The 21723-nt window shown below is 38.6% G+C and overlaps 1 protein-coding gene and 1 long non-coding RNA gene across 9 annotated transcripts in view; one reads left to right on the top strand and one right to left on the bottom strand.

The window, feature by feature from the left end:
- The window catches only part of CPSF6 (cleavage and polyadenylation specific factor 6), a 34428-nt gene extending 13077 nt beyond the window's left edge, over positions 1 to 21351 (bottom strand). For 4 of the 8 annotated variants that reach the window (XM_021090899.2, XM_021090901.2, XM_021090902.2 and 1 more), the window contains exons 1-9: positions 21244 to 21351; positions 13433 to 13642; positions 11641 to 11744; positions 7437 to 7582; positions 6358 to 6531; positions 6118 to 6228; positions 5144 to 5648; positions 2122 to 2237; positions 1059 to 1212 (exon numbers count right to left, since the gene is read on the bottom strand). In XM_021090899.2, the coding sequence (XP_020946558.1) occupies positions 1059 to 1212; positions 2122 to 2237; positions 5144 to 5648; positions 6118 to 6228; positions 6358 to 6531; positions 7437 to 7582; positions 11641 to 11744; positions 13433 to 13642; positions 21244 to 21303 (1580 nt within the window). In that variant the 5' untranslated portion in view covers positions 21304 to 21351. 8 annotated transcript variants of the gene reach the window in all.
- LOC146403332 (uncharacterized) lies at positions 1043 to 4977 on the top strand. Its single transcript, XR_014803632.1, has 2 exons — positions 1043 to 2967; positions 3014 to 4977. It is a non-coding gene; the product is annotated as an uncharacterized LOC146403332 (long non-coding RNA).
- Positions 21352 to 21723: the final 372 nt, after the last annotated feature.

Raw genomic sequence — 21723 nt, 5'->3', positions numbered from 1 at the left:
AATGTTATGTGAAGATTAAAGATCTACCTTTCAAAAATACGTAAAATTTCAAGGTAGTAATAATACCCCAAAAAAGGAACTACCTAATTTAAAAAACTAGGGGAGTTCCTATCATGGCTCAGTGCGTTAAGGACCCGACATTGTCTGTGTGAGGATGTCAGCTCCACCCCTCGTCGTACTCAGTGGGTTACAGATCCAGAGTTGCCCCAAGCTGTGGCACAGTTTGCAGATGCAGCTCAGATCTGGTATTGCGGCATAGGCCACAGCTATAGCTCCAATTTGATCCCTGGCCCAGGAACTTTCACAAACCACAGGTATGGCCGTAAGGAAGAAAGAATTAAACAACAACAACAACAACAAAAACCCTAGGAAATAGAGCATTTATTCATTAATGCCCTTGTTCAAGAAATATTTTAGTATCCATTTGGTACCAAGCACTGTTTACTTGGTAAACAAATATTGTAGTGACCAAGACAGTAAGGTCCCTTCCATCTTTAAATGTGTTCAGTGAAAAGAAATGTCCGTTAGTAATAAATAAGAGCACATTACAGTATTACAAAAGAAATAAAGCATGACAGAATTAAGTGGGAGAAGACCCAACCTAGCAAGTTAAATTGAGCTGAAGCATGAAAGATAAGGAGACAGCTATGTGAAGAGTCAGGGAAAAGGGATCTCAGCAGAAGAAATACCAAGTACAAAACCAGTGAGGTGGGTCAAGTGCTTAATGTTCAAGAGGAAGAGAAAGGAAATCAATATGGCTAGAGAATAGTGAGCAAGGGGAGAGGGATACAATGAGGCTGAAAAGATAGGCAGGGACTATATCACAAAGCATTTCAATATTTAGTCTTATTCTAAGAATAACTGGAAGGCTTTGAAGGGTTTTAAGCAAGCAAACATTTGACATTTGATTTAGAGCTTAAATAACAACAACAAAATCACTCTAGCTGCTAAGTTAATAGTAATAAGTAAAATCTAAGGCCTATAAAGGCCCAAGCGCAACATTTTCTTCTACTTGGAAAGTAGAAGTTTTAAACAGACATGAGACAGGAAAGTTTTACCTTGATCCAGAACCATAAGACTTGGATTCAATTCCATGAAGGCAATCTTGCAAAGAGCTAATAAGTACTTTGCAACGATCATCAGCAGATACTTTGGACTGTTTAATTAAAGAAATTGCAGTTACCAATGTCTCAATAGCACTCCCATAATCACCTGTAAGCAAGCAGAAGGAGAGAGGTTGAAGTCAAATAAATTATTTTCAAAATACCACACAGTTATTCGAGGTTAATTATTTTACAAAAGTAATGCCGCTGCAAATAGACTGTAGAAGATACCTAAATTTTTTGTGTTTCAAAATTTGGAAAAGGCTTTAATGCACATGAAATTAATACAATTTGTTACTATTGTAGCTGTGTGAAACAAGTTATCACTTAGCAAACATGAGAATTAATGAGCTGCTTTAAGGTCCCTGAACCATTAAATGTCAGGCTAAGATTTAAATCTATACCTAAAAAATTTAAAATTAGGGCCTTTCCATTACTGTGACATAAAGCTTCCTCCTATGCCTTTTTCCAGACTGCATCTGAAGCATATGGAGTTCCTGGGCTGGGGCTGAATCAGAGATGCAGCTATGGCCTACACCACAGCAATACTGGATCACAGTCACATCTGTGACCCATGCCGCAGCTTATGGCAATGCTGGACCCTTAACTCACTAAATGAGGTCAGGGATCAAACCAGCATCCTCACAGAGACAATGCTGTGTCCTTAACCTGCTGAATTCTTCAATGCCTTTTAAATAAAGTACAGATAATGATCTGGAAATAAAAATAATTACTACCACATGTAGATAACCCATCTTCAAGACTGCACTTGAGTTTTAAGTAATTCCTATTGTGGCTCGCTGGGTTAAGAACCTGACTAGTATCCATGAGGATATGGGCTCAATTGTGGGCCTTGCTTAGAGGGTTAAGGATCTGGTGTTGCCACAAGCTGTGGTGCAGGCTGGCAGTTGCAGCTCTGATTTGACCCCTAGCCTGGAAGTTACACATGTTGCAGGTGCGGACCTAAAAAGAATAAAAGAAGTTTTCAAGTCATTAATACAGAAAGAACTATACAAACCAGCACTGGCATCAGACACAGCCCTTGAAATAGCGCTGCTTGAGATTGCCCTATTTCTATTCATGATTTCTTCAAACTCAGCTTCACTCAATGGCGTTCGTGCGGTATCCATTTCCCTATAAAAATCAAAATAAACCTTAAATCATACTCAAAAGATTTTATAAATCAGCCATAACATCATGAAACAATTCAAACAGTTGCTTTTGACAAGTGCTTTAGGGCTAGCAGTTACTTTTTCAGATTCAAATATGCTAGCTTTCCTACAAAGAGAAAGTCTATGCAAAATTCCCTTACGCCATTATCTTTCAGTTGAAACAAAAGCAGCAACTTAGACCAGAAATGACGTATTTACATACCTACAATATACTACTGCTCAGAGTCATACAAAAATATATATAAATTGTTCTGATGTCTCTCTCTCTCCCCCTCTGTATATGTGAACAAAAAATGCTGAATGTAAAAAACACAGTCCTATACGATCAAGAGTGGGAATTCAGTTTCACTTATGCTTAGATCTTCTACGTACAGGGTCCCAACTTACAACAGGATAATAAGTGTGTTTAATAAAATTTCAGGAGGGACAAGATCTTAGATCTTGTTTGCCACTGAATCCCTAGAAGAATATCTGGCAAATAAAAAGTACTAAGAACTTTTTCTGTTGAAAAATATTACTAAAAATCCCAGGATTTTCTAAAGCTGCTGGACAACTTTAAAAATTGGGACTTCAGGAGTTCCTGTCGTGGCTCAGCGAAAACGAATCTGACTGGTATCCATGAGGATGCAGGTTCCATCCCTCACCTCACTCTGTGGGTTAAGGATCTGGCACTGCTGTGAGCTGTGGTATAGGTTGCAGATGCAGCTCGGATCTGGAATTGCTGAGGCTGTGGCATAGGGCAGCATCTACAGCTCTGATTCGACCCCTAGCCTGGGAACCTCTGTATACTGCTGCGGGTGCAGCCCTAAAAAGACCGAACAAACAAACAAACAAACAAAAAAACAAACAAACAAGGTGACTGCATATATTGTACAGGCAAAGGTAAACTTTTTGCCATCTTAGTTATTAGTTACTTGGTAGGATGTTAGATTAGGGTAAGCAGTAGTAGTTCATTCCAATGAAATGAGGAAATCACTAATATAACCTTTGGCATGTTTATAAGATATTATTATTCCCCAAATTTTAATTTACAAGTTGTTCAAAATCCATGTATAATTTCAAGCAAATTCTGTGACTCATACCCATCTTATCCCCTAAAAAAATCCCATGTAAGATAATCAGTTTTCTCTAATTTTCAATTAAAAACTACTTAATAATACCTATATACACACACAAATATGCATATTTTTAGAAAACCTAATACTGCAGCAATTCTATCATGCCAGAAAAAGCATATCAGACTCAAGTTTTAAACTGTCAAACCAAGCCACCTAACCTGCTCCTAAACACTATGGGTGAACACTTGATAAGCAGCTGCTCACTGGGCTCACTGGAACTAAACTGAACAGAAGAAAAGTTGTGCTAGCCTCATAGTTACATCACTTTTCAAAAGAAAACTAGCCTTTTCGGTAGTCATAAAGACACAACCTCTATGGATAGATAACTGTCAGTAGATTTTGTTTACAACATCAAATTTATTTTCCTGGCCCTGTGCAATTATATGGAATTAGGCAGATGCTCAAATCCACCCTTGCATGACATCATCAGACAAAATGAAATACAAAGTAGTTCAATAGGGATAATTAAAGAATTCAAAAACAAACGATAAAACTCAAAAGAAAATGAAGGGGGCAAATTCAAATACTTCTTAGAGATTAAGAACAAAGCTCTCCAGATTATGAATTGAATATGCACAGCTTTAAAACTACTTTGAGGAGTTCCCTTGTGGCGCAGTAGGTTAAGGATCCAGTGTTGTCACTGCAGGGGCTAGGGTGGCTGCTGTAGTGTGGGTTGGATCCCTGGCCCAGGAACTTCCACAAGTCCCAGGTTCGGCCAAATAAAGAAAGAAAGAAAACACCTACTCTGAAAGGGGATTTAAGGATCACTTAGTTCCACCATGATTTCATGCAGCTTTTCTCGAAGGATTGCCATTTTAATTTCCACAAAGCCTGTATTTCACAATTGTCTGTCTACCCGAATATGCTTATAAATTACTTAATGTTCCCATTTTAATTTAAAGTTAATAATTTTGCTTAGGACTCCTAATGAGGATGAAATAATCAATAGTATCCATCTAATTCTAATTCCTAAAACAATTAAAAAACTTGAGCATTCCTAAAACAATTAAAAAACTTGAGCATTCTAAAGTTAATAATTTTGCTTAGGACTCCTAATGAGGATGAGATAATCAATAGTATCCATCTAATTCTAATTCCTAAAACAATTAAAAAACTTGAGTGTCATCAGTGGTAAATGAGATTGACTTTTAAATCTTAAAAATAGCTTAAGGATCTCATTTGCTCACTTAAATTATCTTTATTCACCTTTTTTAACTTAAAAAATGATGGAAACAAAGTAACTTGCCCTAAAATCACATGGCTGTATAAGTGGCAGAACTGGATTATTTCCAACCCCGCTCAGTACCCGTTTTTCATTGTATCATACTGTTTCTTCTAAGAGAAAACAATATGAAAATAAAGTATCTGGGGAAAGTTCATAATTTTTTTTAAAAAACTTCACTGACAGAATGAAAAATATCTTTTGCAGATCCAACACACCAAGTCTACATTTTTTCTTTCTCTCTCTCTCTCTTTTTTTTTTTTTTGTGGCCTCACCTGTGGCATATGGAAGTTCCCGGGCTAGGAGTGGAATTGGACCTGCAGCTGCTGCCTACACCAGAGCCACAATGAATCTGAGCCACATCTGTGACCTATGCTGCAGCTTGTGGCAAGGCTGGATCCTTAACCCAGTGAGCCAGGCCAGGGATTGAACCCACATCCTCATGGACACTACTTTGAGTTCTTAACCCGCTGAGCCACAACAGAAACTCCATACCAAGTCTACTTTCGTAGACACACACTAGCTTACCTTCCGGGAGGCCCATAGTCACCCCTATCATATGGCGGAGGGCGGCCATATGGATCTGTTGGTGGTGGACCCCGGCTATCTGATGTAGGCATGCCGCTGTTAGTTGGTGGAGGAAAGAAAGCCGGGTTCACATGTGGAGCTGGCGGTGGGGCACCTGGAGGTGGTCCAGGAAGATGCGGAGGAGGAGCAAGTGTAAGGGGTGGCCCAAGAGGGCCAGGCGGGCGAGGTGGAAAGGGGCCTGGAGGTGGAGGTGGTCCCTGTTGCGGAGGTGGTGGACCAGGAGGGGGGCCGTAGCCTGGAACTGGAGGTGGAGGACCAGGAGGAAGCGGACCCAATGGAGGCTGCCCAAACGGTTGTCCAGGAAAAAGAACTGGTGGTGGAGGGCGATCGCCTCGATTAGGAGGCCCAGCTAAAGGAGGAGGCAGAACCTGACCAGGAGGTGGAGGACCTGGTGGACCGGGTGGGCCTGGAGGACCTAAGGGTGGACGTGGTGGAGTCTGTCCAGCTATAGTAATAGAGGGGTGGGGGGGAGGGAGAGAGAGGGGGGGAGGAAAAAAAAAAACAAACAAACACTTCAATAAGAAATTTTAATCTTCATGCCAAAATTACACTTTTAAAGCATAACTCACAGACCAAGACTTTTTCTCTTTAAATGAAACTCATATGGTCAATGCTACACTAACAATTACAAAGGTGAAATATATCCTTAGACATTTAACTAGCTCATTTTATGCTTAAGAAAAATTACTAAAACAAAAACTTTAATAGATTACAATGCTTAGAGATAGTTTCCATCTTTCAGTGTACACACACTTCTTACAGTGAAATCACCCACCTTATAGTCTACTCTGATGCCAAGCTAGAAAGTGAAACAAGGAAAAATGGTCTTGAAAGGATTTTTTAAGAAGTAAGAAAATAAGACGGATGTAAATATTCTATATATAAGTCAAGCAAGTTTGGAGAAAAATAAAGACCTTTTAGGCCAAAAATGGGTATTTCCTCTATGCTGTGCCCCATATGCCATGGAATCCTAGTTTCCAGGAACAAAGGCCGAGTTCCTTTAACAAGATGCTTGATCAAATTTCCTGGATTCCAAAAATAGCATAACAAGGAGAGTAAGTCACATTAATAATGCATTACTTGAAAAAGAGAGAAAAGGAAAAGAGGTATTAGGTAGACACATTTTATTCATGGTAATTTAAGAAAAATTTTACCTGGAAAAGGTGGAGGTGGCCCTCCTGGTCCTGCTGGCCCAGGAAATCTGTCCCCACCAGGAACAGCCCCTGGAAAACGGCCCCGTCCTCTACCACCTTGTGGAAATGCTGCACGTGAACTGCCTCCTGGAGGACCAGCTTTACCTTCCCCAGACATTTGTCCTGATTGTGTAGCTGCAAATATCCAAATACTCATAAATAGCATTTATTAAAATAGTTCTCTGATATGTAACCACTGCTATTAGAAACAATTCTATTTCAAAGCTCATTTACACTATATATTAACTTGCAGATGCCTTGGGCCTGTCCAAGCTACATGAGCAGTACCGCTTAGGAAAACATTCATATCTATTTAAGTTCTTCTGAAGTCTCAACAGATGCAGGCTTAAATGTATTTCCAATAAGAAAATGTAAGTTACTTTCAAAATACCAATACTCTGCAGCAGCCAAGACCAAAATTCTTCAACAGAAATTAATTTCAGTAAGTATAGATCATTTAAATTTTGTAACATCCACCAGTGAAGTCTTAAGTGCTAAAACATTAAAAGAAAAACAACCACTTGAATTTCTGTTAATTACATGATCATCTTATCTCTTTAAGACGTAACATTCATAAGCATATAACAGCAAATCTTTTCTATAGTCACTTTACCAAGTGGTGAAAGGTCTTGGTGCCAAGCAGAAAATCAATGAATACTTTCTGGTTATCAGTGGTTTCTTCCCCACCATAACACACAGCCATATAACTTTCCTTCAATCTAAGGATTACAATGTAGTTTCTTCCTTTCTCTAGGAGGGGAATGACAGGATAAGAATGGCAGGGCTATAGAACTTGCATAATGTTGTAATGCTGGGTCTGCGACATCTAGAGAAAAATGGGAGCAGGTTTCGAGTACATGGACCACCGCCATTATCGGTAATTTAAATCAAATTCAAAGCATTGACTTTATAAAATGGATCCTCCAATGAACTAAATATAAAGATGATTTCTCCAGCATAACACCTACCAAGATTGCTACCAAGACTGGTTAAAATGTACATCTTTTAATTTTAATAAAAGCCTCTAAGGGGTTGCTTACTTTTCCTGGACTGCATTTCAAATTGACTCAGGAACTGTTTATTGCATGGAGTTACAACAGGATTCTGACCATGAAGTTCCCTTTTAGGCAACAGATCCATTAACTTTTTTGAGGATGCTTCAGATCCAACACCAACAAGGGCAAACCTAAAAATGTTTAAACCGGTGTGGGGAGAAAGTGAGGAGGGATTAACTGTTATTACTGTTATTAAAAAGAAATGGTCTGAACTTAATTTTACTTAAGAAAACAAAATATTTCTTAGAAACCACCTAAGTTCACACTTTTACCTTTAACTTTTTCTTTAAAAATAACATTCTATTCATTCAAAGTGTATACAATTCAGTGGGGGTTTTTTTGGGTATATTCAGAGTTTTACAATTATTGCCACAATCAACTTTAGAACATTTTTATCACTCCCAAAACCCCCAAACCCATTAGCTATCACTCCCATCCCTCAACTCTAAGAAACCGCTATTCCATATTCTGTCTCGGTGTATTTGCCTATTCTTAACATTTCATATAAATGGAATTATACAGTAAGAGGTTCTTTGTGACTGGCCTTTTTAACTCAGCATAATGTTTTCAAGGTTTATGCATTCTGTAGCATGGTCAGTGCTTGATTTTTTTCATAGGTGAATAATATTTCATTATGTGGATATATCACATTTTACAAAAAGTCATCAACTGACAGACATTTGGGTTGTTTCCACTTGATTATTATAAATAATGTCACTATGAAAAGATGCTCAGTATCGTTAGCCAAAAAGGAAATGTAAATCAAAACCACAATACTATTTCACACTAAGATGGCTATAATCAAAAAAAGACAATTCGTGGCGCAGTGGTTAACGAATCCGACTAGGAACCATGAGGTTTCGGGTTCAGTCCCTGCCCTTGCTCAGTGGGTTAACGATCCGGCGTTGCCGTGAGCTGTGGTGTAGGTTGCAGACGCGGCTCGGATCCCACGTTGCTGTGGCTCTGGCATAGGCCGGTGGCTACAGCTCCAATTCAGCCCCTAGCCTGGGAACCTCCATATGCCCCGGGAGCGGCCCAAGAAATAGCAACAACAACAACAACAAAGAGAGACAAAAGACAAAAGACAAAAAAAAAAAAAAAAGACAATTAACAAGTGCTGGTGAGGACGTGGAGAAAACTAGAACCCTCCTATTCTGCTTGATGGGAAGTATAAAATGGTATAGTCAATTTGACAAACATTCTGACAGTTAATCATAAAGTTAAATATAGAGTTAACATACAATCCAATATATCTTCTCCTAGGCATACATATATACCTAACAGAATTGAGAATATATGTTCATACAAATTGGTACATGAATGTTCACAGGGTCATTATTCATAAGAGCAAAAATGGAGATTTTTGTAACTGTTTACAAAGTTTTCTTTCATCAAAGATTTGTTTGGGAAGTTCCCTTGCATATTGGATTAAGAACCTGGCATTGTCACTGTTGTGGCTCTAGTTCAATCTCTGGCCTAGGAATGTCCACATGCTACAAGTGCAGCCAAAAAAAAGAAAAAAGATTTGTCTGTCTCTGTGAAAAGGTAGTTTTGGAACAGTACAAAATCATATGAGGATTATGGTGTAACCTATTTAGATAAAAGAAAACTATTTCTTTAAAAAAAGAAAATATGTGCTGAGAGTTCCCACTGCGGCTCAGCAGAAACGAACTCAACTAGTATCCATGAGGATGCAGGTTCGATCCCTGGCCTCGCTCAGTGGGTTAAGGATCTGGTGTTGCCATGAGCTGTGGTGTAGGTTGCAGATGCAGCTGTGGCTATGGTGTAGGCCAGCAGCTACAGCTGTGACTAGACCCCTAGCCTGGGAACTTCCATAGGCATGCATACATACATACACACACACACACACACACACACACACACACACACATGCTGATACAAAATATACATATTATTTTACTATTTTATATATATATATATATATATATATATATATATGTGCTGATACAAAAACTGGTAAATGAATATTCACTGGGGTTTTACTCATAATAGCAAAAAATGGAAACAATCCAAATGTCCACTAAATGATGGATGGAATTTTTAAAAAGTGGTGTATTCATATACTGGAATATTATTTAGCTACAAAAAGAAACTGAGTACTGACACATGTTACAACATGGATGAACCTTGAAAATATCAGGCTAAGTGTAAGAAGCTAGTCACATGGGACCATATGCTTTATGATACAATTTCAGAATAGGCAAATCCACAGACAGATTGATAATGGGTACCACATTTCTTTTGGGAGTGATTAAATATTCTGGAATTAGATAGCAGTAATGTTATATAACTTTATTAACAAACTAAAAAACTACTGATTTCAACATTTTAAAAGGATGAATTTTAGAGTATGTGAATTATATCTCAATAGGAAAAATGAATTTAAAAATAGGGAAAAAAACCAAACAAGTATCAATTTATACAGTTGTAGGATCTTCTAAATTATTCTCAGAAGGACTCTTAGGAGTCTTTTCTCAAGCTTTCCCTAGTATTCAAAATGGATTAGATCCTTTATTCTGGTAAACAAAGCCTGCTATTTGACTCAAGATTATTTTGGGTCACAACATTTAAAAACTTAACTCATCAATTTAACACATATTTATTGAGCACCACCTCCTTTTTATGCCAGGCACCATTCTGGGGTTACAGCAGTAACAAAGTTACTGTTACAACAGTAACATTCTGGGGTTACAACAGTAAACAAAGTTCTCATGGAGTTTACAATCTAATCTAGTAGGAGACCAGACAATACATGAGTATAATATACACTACAGGAGCAAAAAAAGCAAACAGAGTTGACAGGAGCGAAAGGTCCTATTTTTACACACGGTGGTCAGGGAAGGGAATGCTTAAGCAGAATCCGGAATGATGTGAAAGATCCCAAATGTGGATATTCTGAGGGAAAGTAAACCAAAACCAAGCAGCTGGTATAAAGGTCCTAGGTAGGAATGTGTCTGAGGAACAGCAGAGACTCAGAGGCTGAGGCAGCATCCCGAAGGTAAAGCGTAGCAGGAGATAGATAAGATCAGAGACGTGGCAGGGAAACAGATCACACAGTGCCTCATAGGCCACAGTAAAGATTCTCGGTTTTACTCTGAATAAAACAGGCAACTATTAGAAGACTGAGCAGACAGATTGGATGTCACTTTTTCCCCAACTTCTACTATGTTTAATATATATAAACTGTAGGGGATTAAGAGTGAAAGCAAGTAGGACGCTATTATAGAAGTTCGAGTAAGAGATAATAGTGACTTGGATGAGGTAGAAGAAGTGAAGTTAATGAGAAGCAGTCAAACTGCACATATTTTGAAAATATTCCTGGTTATTATAAACCAGTACATTAAGCAATATAAAATAAGCACATTAAGCATATTTTTACTTTATCTTTCTCCATCTAGCAAACTGTCTTTTTTAAAAAACCCAAATCTGTATCTAGATTTATATAAAATGATGCCTGCTACATTATTTATAATAAGCAAAAACTGGAAACCCAAATAACCAAAAATAAGAATGGTAAAATAAATTACAGCAGCATACAAGATATGATGGAAAGAACAATACATTAAAGAAGATATTTATCGTTAAATATTTGTTTTACTGTGTGTATCAACCACATTATAAAACATGTGAATTGTAATCCTATTGGGGTTTTTTGGGCAATAAAAACATTAAGCACAAAGAAAAAACCTGAAAGTATATTCACTAAAATGTCAAGAGTGATTGACGACTGCCTATAGATGATAAGATTATGGCTTTAAAAAAGAAGATAAAAAATTTCTTACTTTTGGACATCTGTATTTTATAATGATCCTACCTTGTTTAATAGTTTAAAAAAAAATGAGGCCAAACCCTATGTTATTCTCCAGCTGCCCATCTTGCCCCATCCCTTAATTATAGGGATAATATCTGTCATTTCAATACTCATTTTAACCAGGAGAAAATGCAGGAAAAATGGAGAAGAGACCTAATCTGTTCACATTCCCAGCTCCACTAGTTTTAGGGAGCTAGATCACAGGATACATGAAATGAGGGTGAATCTTTGTTCAAGAACTTATTGCCAACATAGATAATAAAACATCCTTAACTTTAAGGAAAGTTACTCCCAAATTGTAATCACTAACTACTAACTTACATGAGAAAAAAAAAAAAATTAAAACAAAATCCTTACCCCTTTGACTGGCCATTTGCCCGATTTTCAAAAAATTTTATCTCCAAAATATCATTTACTCCCAAAGAATGAACTGCTTCAGTTAAATCTTCATCTGTTGTCCACTGCAAGACATTTCCCCCTTGTTAAACCATCAAAAACATATCCAAAATTTTTACTGTTTCAATTTAGTTTTTAAGGGGCAACTCAGGATAAACAAAAGAAAATGAATGTTCAGCACAAAAGGAGTATAATTACTGCCAGTCAGTCTCCAATGTTTAAACCGCACAAAAGCACCTGAGGACATAATTTCGTCCCTTGATAAGAGTTTTGGAAATTAGAAGGTACATACCCTTAGTAAGAATGTTTTTTTTTTTTTAACTCTAAATTAGTTTTTGGCCTCTTGCAGCTTTCAACTGCTAAGACTTTGAATTTTCAATAAAACCAATCTAACTTGTCACTTCCTTTCCTTACAGGAATTTATTCTGGAAAATCAACTCCATCTTATGTTTCAATGTAAGATGAAAAGAAACAAAAAAAAATCCTAACATGTATTGAATGCTTACCATGTACTTTATCAAATGTTTAATTCTTTAAAAAAAAATAAAAGCTCTATATCATTCCCATTTTACACATGATGCAACAGAGAGGTTAAAGAGCTTGTCCAAGGTTATAAAACTAACATATGTAGGTGCTAAGATTCAAAGTCTTACTTAGCAATCACACTCTTCGTAACTACACTGCTACTGACTCAAATTGACACTGGGTCAAAAATTAGTTTTTTTTATTTATTTAAAAATTTAAAAACAAAAGGCAGGAGTTCCCTTGTGGCACAGCAGGTTACGGATCTGGTGTTGTCGCTGCTGCGGCTCAGTCAATGCTGCAGTTCAGGTTCGACCCCTAGCAGGCATGTCACAGCGTGGCCCAAAAATAAAATTTAAAAATAAATAAAATACTATTAAGGAAGTGGAAGGGTACCAAGTTTTGAGTTCTAGACAATTTTTAAACTTACAAGTATGTGTAATAAATATTTCTAAGTAGAGATGCAAAAATTCTTAAATATTAGTAAATATTTAAGATTTAATGTTAATAACATATAACAATGAACATCCAGCTAATGAAATTCCAAACCGATAATCCTAGTCTCATAAACAACCCAAATTAAAATACGATGCATACAGCAGCATTTCCATAAATTAGATTTCAAATTTAAGAATGAAAATGAAAATCAATGTCTATAATATGGATTAGATAATGAAAACCCTTAAAATCAAGAGTTGTATTGTATCTTTCTCTCCTCCCTTCCTCCCTCTCACTTTTTCTTTCTTTTAGCCTTGCCTGCCCACAGCATGTGAAAGTTCCTGGGCCAGGATTGGAACCTGCAATACAGCAGTGACAGGAGCCACAGCACTGACAACACCAGACCCTTGATCCACTAAGCCACCAGGGAACTTCTCTCCTTCTACTCTTCTGAATCCTGCTTTGAGGCTTTATGTGAGCATTTTTCTTTGTAAAACTGAAGTGTAGGAGTAGTAAAGTAAAAATAATTGATTTGAATACAAAATAATTGAACAATGTATTTAACTGGAATCTTTACCAAAACAAGTTGAATGACTACAAAATTCAGAACTAGAAGATTTGGAAGTTATGATATTTTAAAGCTATTTGTATTTCCCTCCTCTTTGCATAAGCAAGCATACAGAACCAATTCAGTACCTTCGAATTCTTGTTTTATAAAAAGAGAAAAACATTAACTACTGAACAGTTCAAAACCAATCACCAATTATTTCAATTCATATGTTGGGTTACTTACCCATGTTAGATTCCCAATATACAAAGCAATTCTCTTCCCAGTATATGTATAGACAACATTTGGTGCTGCTCCTTTACCCACATCATCACCAACAGTTGGTGGTAGAGTATCCATGTAATCTCGATCTTCTGGGGCATCTCCATTATTTGCAGATGGAGAGATGACATCATCATACAAATCTATCTGATCATGCCCACCATATTCAGCTTCCTGAGATACAGAAATAATGCTCTAGATTATACAATAGTCAGACTACTACTAAACATCTGAATGTAAATCCATTCAATTGTTTTGTTTTTAAAACTTGGCAGAAGACGGGAAAAGGTCAAAGATCTCCGTACAATCTTCTCTTACTTTATGCCATAGATGTATTCTTCTTGAACAGTGCCTATAAAGTGAATTTCTATACAGTAAACTCTATTTTTCCCACTGATACTTATTATAATACAGAAAATAATCTTCCTCTGGGAACAGAATGACATGTAAAGAAAGTAATAATATAAGACTTTCCATGGACGTAAAATACTCTGAAAGTAACAACACATACAGATGGGCTTAAGATTTTTTTTGACATTACAAATCAGGGACATTACAAATCTTGAATATTTAACTGCAGAAAAATACAATTACCATTTTCTATGGTATTCAGGATTTTGCGTCCCAACTCTGTGAAAGCTACTAGTTTTAGAAAAAGCATAGTGAGCTAAGCCATAGGAAAGGGACACAGTCTCGTATGGGGGTATGTAAATGATCCCCAATGTCACAACAAATGAACAAAGGAATGAGAAACAATAAATAAAGTACAGGTTAAATTACTCAAGTTAGTACCTATTAATAGTTTTATTATTCTCAGTCAAGAAAGAACTAATGCTTACCTGACTTGGTAGATAATTAGCAAGAGACATCTACATAGTCTAAAGAAAAGGGATATGACCAAGGACCTAATAGTAAAGCTTTGCCATTGAGGGTCATCAGAATTAAAGCAGTGCTAGTAGATGCCACTTACATGGTTAAATGACAATCAATAAAAGGAAAATGAAAAAGCAACAAATTATGTGAACAGGAGGAAAATGGAAAAGGAGGGTTCAATCTGTAAATAAGCACAAGAAAAATGAAATGAAGGTAATGGCATAACACTGAACACAATTTAAATTGCCTTTGGCAATCCTTACTTGGCAACATGCTTGACTGGCCAGTATCAGAGGAAAAGCACTACTTTTGCTCCCCTTCCATCACTAAGTACCTAGATCAATGTGAATTATTTTATTCCTATGAGGTAGAATATTTGAGATAAAAAGGAAAGAGAAAGCAACTAACTACACTTAAAAAACAACAAACTTAAAAGAGTTCAGACATAACTCCATATCTTCTCCATTAATATAACTCACTAAGGATGAATACAAATGGAACATAAGGAGAAGCTGATAATTTTAGGAACTATTATATGGATAAAGAATGACATGGTTTTTTTTTTTTTTTTCTGTGGTCTCTCAGGGCTGCACTCATGGCATATGGAGGTTCCCAGGCTAGGGGTCTAATTGGAACTGTAGCCGCTGGCCTATGCCACAGCCACAGCAACGCAGGCTCCAAAGTGAGTGTACAACCTATACCACAGCTCACGGAAACACCAGATCCTTAACCACTAAGCAAGGCCAGGGATCGAACCCACATCCTCATAGACACTAGTCAGGTTCATTACCGCTGAGCCACAACTAGAACTCCTAAGTAGAATTATTATTACTATTAGTCAAAAGGAGTTGTGTTTCCATCCTCCTCAGCAGAAACTACCACCAAAACATACCATCTGAGGGAAAGGAAAAGAAAACGCAAGGGTTATTAATAGCAGCACTGAAGTAAAAGTATTTAGATTTACACTGTCATGAAATAAGTAACATTGTTTGATTTGTCATTAGTTATAAATCTACAAAAATGTTTACTTAAGTAGACAATAACTTATAAGCATAATTGCAGCTACACTAACTTGGTGACTCACAATCACTTACTATTTTTGTCCATCCATGAAAATTTGACAATAACCAATTTTCCATGTTGATATGATACTACCAATATTTAGGATCAGCCTTTTTGTCTGGTAGTTGGTAGACTGCTTCCAATTGGTTGAAGTACGATGCTAATTGAGACCATGGTCCTGGGGTTTGATCCCCGTGTGGACTATTTAGCTTAGCTCTGTTCCAAGGCCACAGCCTATACTTCTAGCCCCAGGGATATGCATTTGGACTTGGTGGAAAAATATTAATGAATCTCAATACATTTGCTGCCATTACTAAAATGCAATATAAAACACATACACTTCTGCATGATCAGTAATCTTCCTTTTCAGTTTTGGCATATCACATCCATTCTCCAGATTAAAAAATACATATATTTATATTTTTTTCCTCTATTTGAAAAAATATATATATACACAGAACACATTCTACTTTCTATTCCCACTCTAAAAGGAGAAAAACATGTAAAACGTGTATCGCAGGTTATATATAAAGAAAGTGAGCTATCAAAGTCTACTGAACAAACTTTGTCAAAGAAAAATGGCCAACATTGTCAAGTTCTACTATGCAGTTTTTGTTCAATTATTATCTTTAGGAAGTTTTCTTTTTTTTGTCTTTTTTTAGGGCTGCACCCGTGGCATATGGAGGTTCCCAGACTAGGGGTCCAATCGGAGCTGTAGCCGCTGGCCTACGCCACGGCCACAGCAATGCAGGATCCAAGTGCGTCTGCAACCTACACTACAGCTCACTGCAACGCTAGATCTTTAACCCACTGAGCGAGGCCAGGGATCGAACCCAAGTCCTTATGGATGCTAGTCAAGTTCATTAACCACTGAGCCACAATGGGAACTCCTAGAAAATTTTAATGGCATTTGAAATAAAAAAAAAAACATTACCCTCTATTTATTTTAGACACCAAATACTGCCCGATTGTAACTGTCTACTTTTCATAGCATCCAATCACCGATAGAGCTGCATGACTACAAGTAGGCAACAGCTCTTAAGGTTTAAGAAAAAAATTCACTGAGTTGTTTTTTCATTCCCTGCATTGTAATCACTACAATCATTTTAAAGGCAAAGTATCCTTTCAAGTTTTTTTTGTTTTGTTTTGTTTTTAGGGCCACACCTGCGGAATATGGAGGTTCCCAGGCTAGGGGTTGAATCGGGGCTACAGCTGCTGGCCTACACCACAGTCACAGCAACTCGGGATCCCAGCTGCGTCTGCAATTCACACCACAGCTCACAGCAATGCCGGATCCCTAATACACTGAGCAAGGCCGGAGACTGAACCCGCAACCTCACAGTTCCTAGCCGGATTCTTTTCTGCTGTACCATGATGGGAACTCCTCCTTTCAAGATTATGTTGGAGATATGTAAGCAGCTGTTGCCAAGTCAGAGAAAACACTTAAGATGGATAGTAAACTAACCTAAATTCAATTAGCTCCTTTTAAAAGCAATGTTTCTCAACATTTTTCCTTTATTACCACCCTCTCCCTCCAAAGAGTTATTTTTAGACATATTTCCCCTAATCACCTCCCATAAAATTTTAATTTACAGATACACTGTATACCATTATTGGAATGACTGTGTGCTCCAGCTGATTATAAGCACCATTCTCCCTGACAGGTCCAGCCACCACTGCTTTTGGTGGTCCTAAAATTGTATTAATACCACTTCCGCAACGTCTGATACTACCAGTAATGGCCCAGCAAAGGCCGCTTGTTTCAAAGCTCCTCCATTTGGGGAAGGAAAAAAAAAAGTAAAAAGAAAAAAAGAAAGAAATGCAATTGTCATTTCCATTTAGAGAAATAAAAGCAGGGGATAGGTTATATTTTGCATTTACAGAATGTATTCTATACCATGGAAGAAAAATACACTAGCATGCAAAATCCAATAGTAGTTTGTCTAATATGCATTTGGCTTTTTAAAAAATATTTCATTTCTCACTTTATGTTCCAAGTAGATATTAAAATTAATTTGTAATCCCTATAAAAGTTCAACTAATGATAAGGAAGCCAACTTGGTACTAAAAATATGCCACATAAAACCACAAAGTGGAAAACTGAATGAACTACTCATAAATAATAAAATTGAGTAAGGAGAGCTCTAGCTCCCCTAAACATTTCTACCCAAGTTTCTGAACTTCTACCTACCTCAATTTCCACCTTACAAGCCTTATCTTAGAGGGTACGCTATTCAACATAAATTTATTAGAACTAAGATTCCACTGAGATTTGTCTGATAAACTAATTTTCCAAAATGAGCTAGGCATTGACTAGAATAGAAACATTATAAATATAAAGGCAAAAAAATAAAGGCAATTAAAAATTAAAAAATAAAGGCAAGCTGATTTATAAGGATGTCTAAGTCCATAACTTCGAAATAAATTTTTTCTACTACGTTTATACATTTTCATTTTAAATCACTTTAAAGTTGAATGCTCAAATTACTAAGTGAGCACTGCTATCAGTCACCTACCACCAAGTACATCAATAACTGAATCCTAACTAGGACCTTTGGCTCTCCAAACAAACAAAATAACACTACATCAATGCACCTAGCATAAGCTTTCCTGATGTTCACAGAATTCAACTTTGCTCTCCTCTGCCAACAACATTCTACAGATAAAGATACACATAAAGGAGTGGTTTTTATAATACATCATCTGTCAGGGTGTTATAATTAGGTAGGTGTCTCTCAACCCCACTACAGTATAATCCAAGGGGAGACTACCCAAAATTTATATCCCTCCTGATGGGCGGGATGTATACTCAAGAAATGTATACAGAACAATATGGTTTAAATTTTTTTATCTTGTTTTGGTGAAAATAAAAGTCTATAAATATTAAATATTAGGCTAGTAACTACTACATTTGAGTACAAATCTCAGTTCAAAGTGAATTCAAGTAATGCGGAGGTTTGCAAGTACTTCAAATCCTTCTTCCACTGGGGCAACTGTTCTCGATTTGGTTACATCCAAAGACCTTCAGTTTAAAGAACTAAAGAGCATCTATAAAGAATAGCGGAGTCCCTTGTGCCTTCTCTCCTCCAATTTCATTCTCCATTCTTAATTCATCTGGTGAAGAAAGGAACTACACTATACTTTCACTAACTTATTCTCACACCATCCCCAAATTAAAGTTTCTTCTAAGACAAAAAATGTAATGTCTTACACTTTTTGCAACAGGTTTATAATGAGCTTTACCAAAATACACACATGGAAAAAAGGATCATAAAAGTATGGCCATTTAAAACAGAAGAAAATGGAAAATACATAAACTACAAAGAATTTAAGAGAATACAGTTTAATTAAAGGTTGTTTTTAAATGTTTACAGTAGTTTAGAAGTCAAAATAAGCCATGACCCATTATATTTAGCAAAACATTTTACTCGACTACAACAAAATAAGAGTCACTTTACTAGAGCAACCAGTAGAAGTAAGGTTGCCAGCTAATTAGAAAGTGAATTAAATCAATCAACAGTAATTCTGTAGTTGCTTCTAATTCTGACAAGATTTCAGAAAAATATTTCAATGATACCTACATTTTTTTAAATGAAGGACAAACCTTGAAAACAACCAACCATCTTTTTGTGGCCATATTTCAACCAGGAACTACCACAGCAAGCAGTAGATTGCAAAGGCCAATCAATGCACAATAACAACAACAAAGCCTCTATTTAATTCCATTAACCTATTCAAAAGTACAAAGATTTTATTGGTAAAATCATACAACTATGTGAGAAACATAATGCTATAGGAACAAGTCAACAAAAAGTTACATTTTTACAAGAACCCTATAAAGCAGTTCCTCATTGGTGCCACAAAATTTTAATCTCTCCTTACCTCCTGCTCAGTCAGCACTAGTTACTGCACAGGGATAAGCAAGTATCACTCCATCCAGCTATACAGATTAGAGAAATGTCCATCCCAAATTAAGTATGCCAAAGCTTAAAAAATGTTTCATTGAAAGGTTCTGAAGAAAGCTCAACTTCTAAAAGTGTAGCTCAATTCTTCTTTTAACATGGGGAGAAAAACAGTAAATTTTCTTGTAAGAAAGCTAACGAAGACTGTTGAACACTTAATCGTTCCTTTACTTGCAGATATGGACCTCTTTTCTATGCAATGTTATACTCATTTAATAAAAGGAAAGGAAATTTCCTAGAAGTCTTTGTCTACAGACCTTAAAAAAGCTTAGAATCTGACCATGTAGCACTCAAGGTAATTTTCTAAAATGTCATTGACACATCTCAGGAATCACATATCCAAAATGTAAACACAATAAAAAGAAGACAGATTTTCAAACTTCACGTTTGATTACAACGGGTTACATTTAAATATATAAACGGAATAGGAAACATTAAAGCTAACTGAATTTTTTTTCTAATATTTAAAACAGGGATACAATCAATCTTCAAAAAAAGACCTGCAAGGATTTCCAGCTTTCTCTATTAAAAAAAAAAAAAAATCTTGCGTCACAAATAAGAGTCTTAATGGAGAGGGTTTTTTCGAAACCCACAAAAACACATTAACCAGTAGAATTTTACTGAGCTTCTCATAAGGACTTGGAAAATATGAAAAAAATAAAGCCTTTACGTACACTGCAGTCGGGCACAATTTGATTTTTTAAAAATGTGTTGCTACATAAAAGGCAGTAAAAATGTGAACAGTAGGTTTACAGCTTAAACGTCACTACTCTAGTAACAACCTTTTACAAGGATGCTCAACATCAGACATCACAGCTCCCGCGGCTAGTCCTTCTAGGCAACTGCGGCCTGCGATACAAGAAAAAAAACCTTGCATTCTCACTTTCTCTGGCCTCTCTTAACTCCTCGGAGGACACTAAACATTTTGCTTTTGGAAATCGGTTCATTGCTACAACCTTTATTTTAAAACTATACCATATGAAATGCGTGTGAAATTCTTTAATCACAACTCTGATCTCTTGGTGAGCTACCTTTTTTATTCCATCCAACCATCGCGCTTCCAAGTCTTCCTTTTGGCCCGAGCCACCGATCTAACTGGTATTTTCATCACAAAGGCCAAGAGCAGCTGGGCCTCAAAGGCACCGTAAGCCCTCGACCACCGGGGCAGGGCCAGCGCCACCGACTTTCACACACGATCCCAAAGTCAAAGGACTTGTTGCAAACGTGCCCGCACCTTAGCCTCCTTCCTAAAGAGTGAAGGGAGGAGGAGGAAGGCACCACGCCGAAACCTGTCGCAAACGCGAGCAGGAGAGCCCAGGAAGCAGGGCGCGCGGGATACAAAGGGCCGTGAACGCGGCCTTCCATGAGGCGACCGTGCACCGAAAGGCAGACAAAATGGAGCGACTGGAGGAATCGGAGTCCGAGCGGCAGGGCTGGGGGCGAGGCGGCGGCCGGCGCGCGCCCCGCCGGGCTTCCTCCTCGCCCCGGCGGCGGGGGAGGGGGCGCCGGGGCCGCCGTTCTCCCCGCCGCGCACACACTGTCCTGCCGCCCGGGCCTAGCGCGGCGGGAAGCGCCCGCCGGCCGCCGCCAACAATGGAGAGCGAGGCGGAGGCGCGGGAGGGGCAGGCGGTGGCTGCACGGCGGCCGGCGTCCGCGCTCGGAGCCCCGTGGCAGGTCGCCGCGCCCGCGGCCCGTGAAACGACGCGGTAGAACGACGGGCAAGGTGGGCGCCGCGCCGGGGTCGGGCGGCGCGGCCCACAGGCGCCAAGGGCGCACGGTCTGCAGCCACGCCGGCTCGCGGCCCGCGGCGGGCCCCGAGTCCTCTTCCCGCCCGTAGCGCCGCCCAACTCGGCGGCGTGAGCCCGGGCCCTCACGTACCTGGTTGAACTCTTCGCCCACATCCGCGTAAATGTCTATGTGGTCCACACCGTCCGCCATCTTCCCTCGGCCTCGGCCGCCGCCGCCGCCGCCGCCTCCTGCAGGTCCGCCAGCCGCGGCAGCAGCAGCGGATCTAGCGGCGGGGGCGGGGCGCGCTGCGTCACTTCCGAGGCCCAAGGGCCGAGGCGGGGGCGGCCGGGGGCGCCGGGCTCCTCAGCCGCTGCCGGCTCGGCCCGCCGAGAGCGGAATCTGCAGCTCCCAGTGCACCGGCGGTTTCTTTTGTGTGTCTGGGTTAGGCTCGGGGGGCGGGGCAGGGGGTGGTCCCACTTGTTTCCAGAGACTGTTGTCTCGGAGCTCTGGCACTCTCAAACGTTTGGTAATATTTGCATTTGTCGGCTTTTCTTATATTTCTCACAGCCAGGGTTTTTAGAGAGGTGGAAGTTTTAGGTCCAAGATGAAATACGAAGTGTAACCCCGCTT

This window comes from Sus scrofa, chromosome 5 (assembly GCF_054392235.1).
Source record: "Sus scrofa isolate SSC_HxYL_T2T_F1_AM1 chromosome 5, Sscrofa_HxYL_maternal_Yorkshire_Landrace_v2.0, whole genome shotgun sequence".
Lineage (NCBI taxonomy): Eukaryota > Metazoa > Chordata > Mammalia > Artiodactyla > Suidae > Sus > Sus scrofa.
Note: the sequence above shows the minus strand (reverse complement) of the source record. Positions and strands in the feature narration are given on the sequence as shown.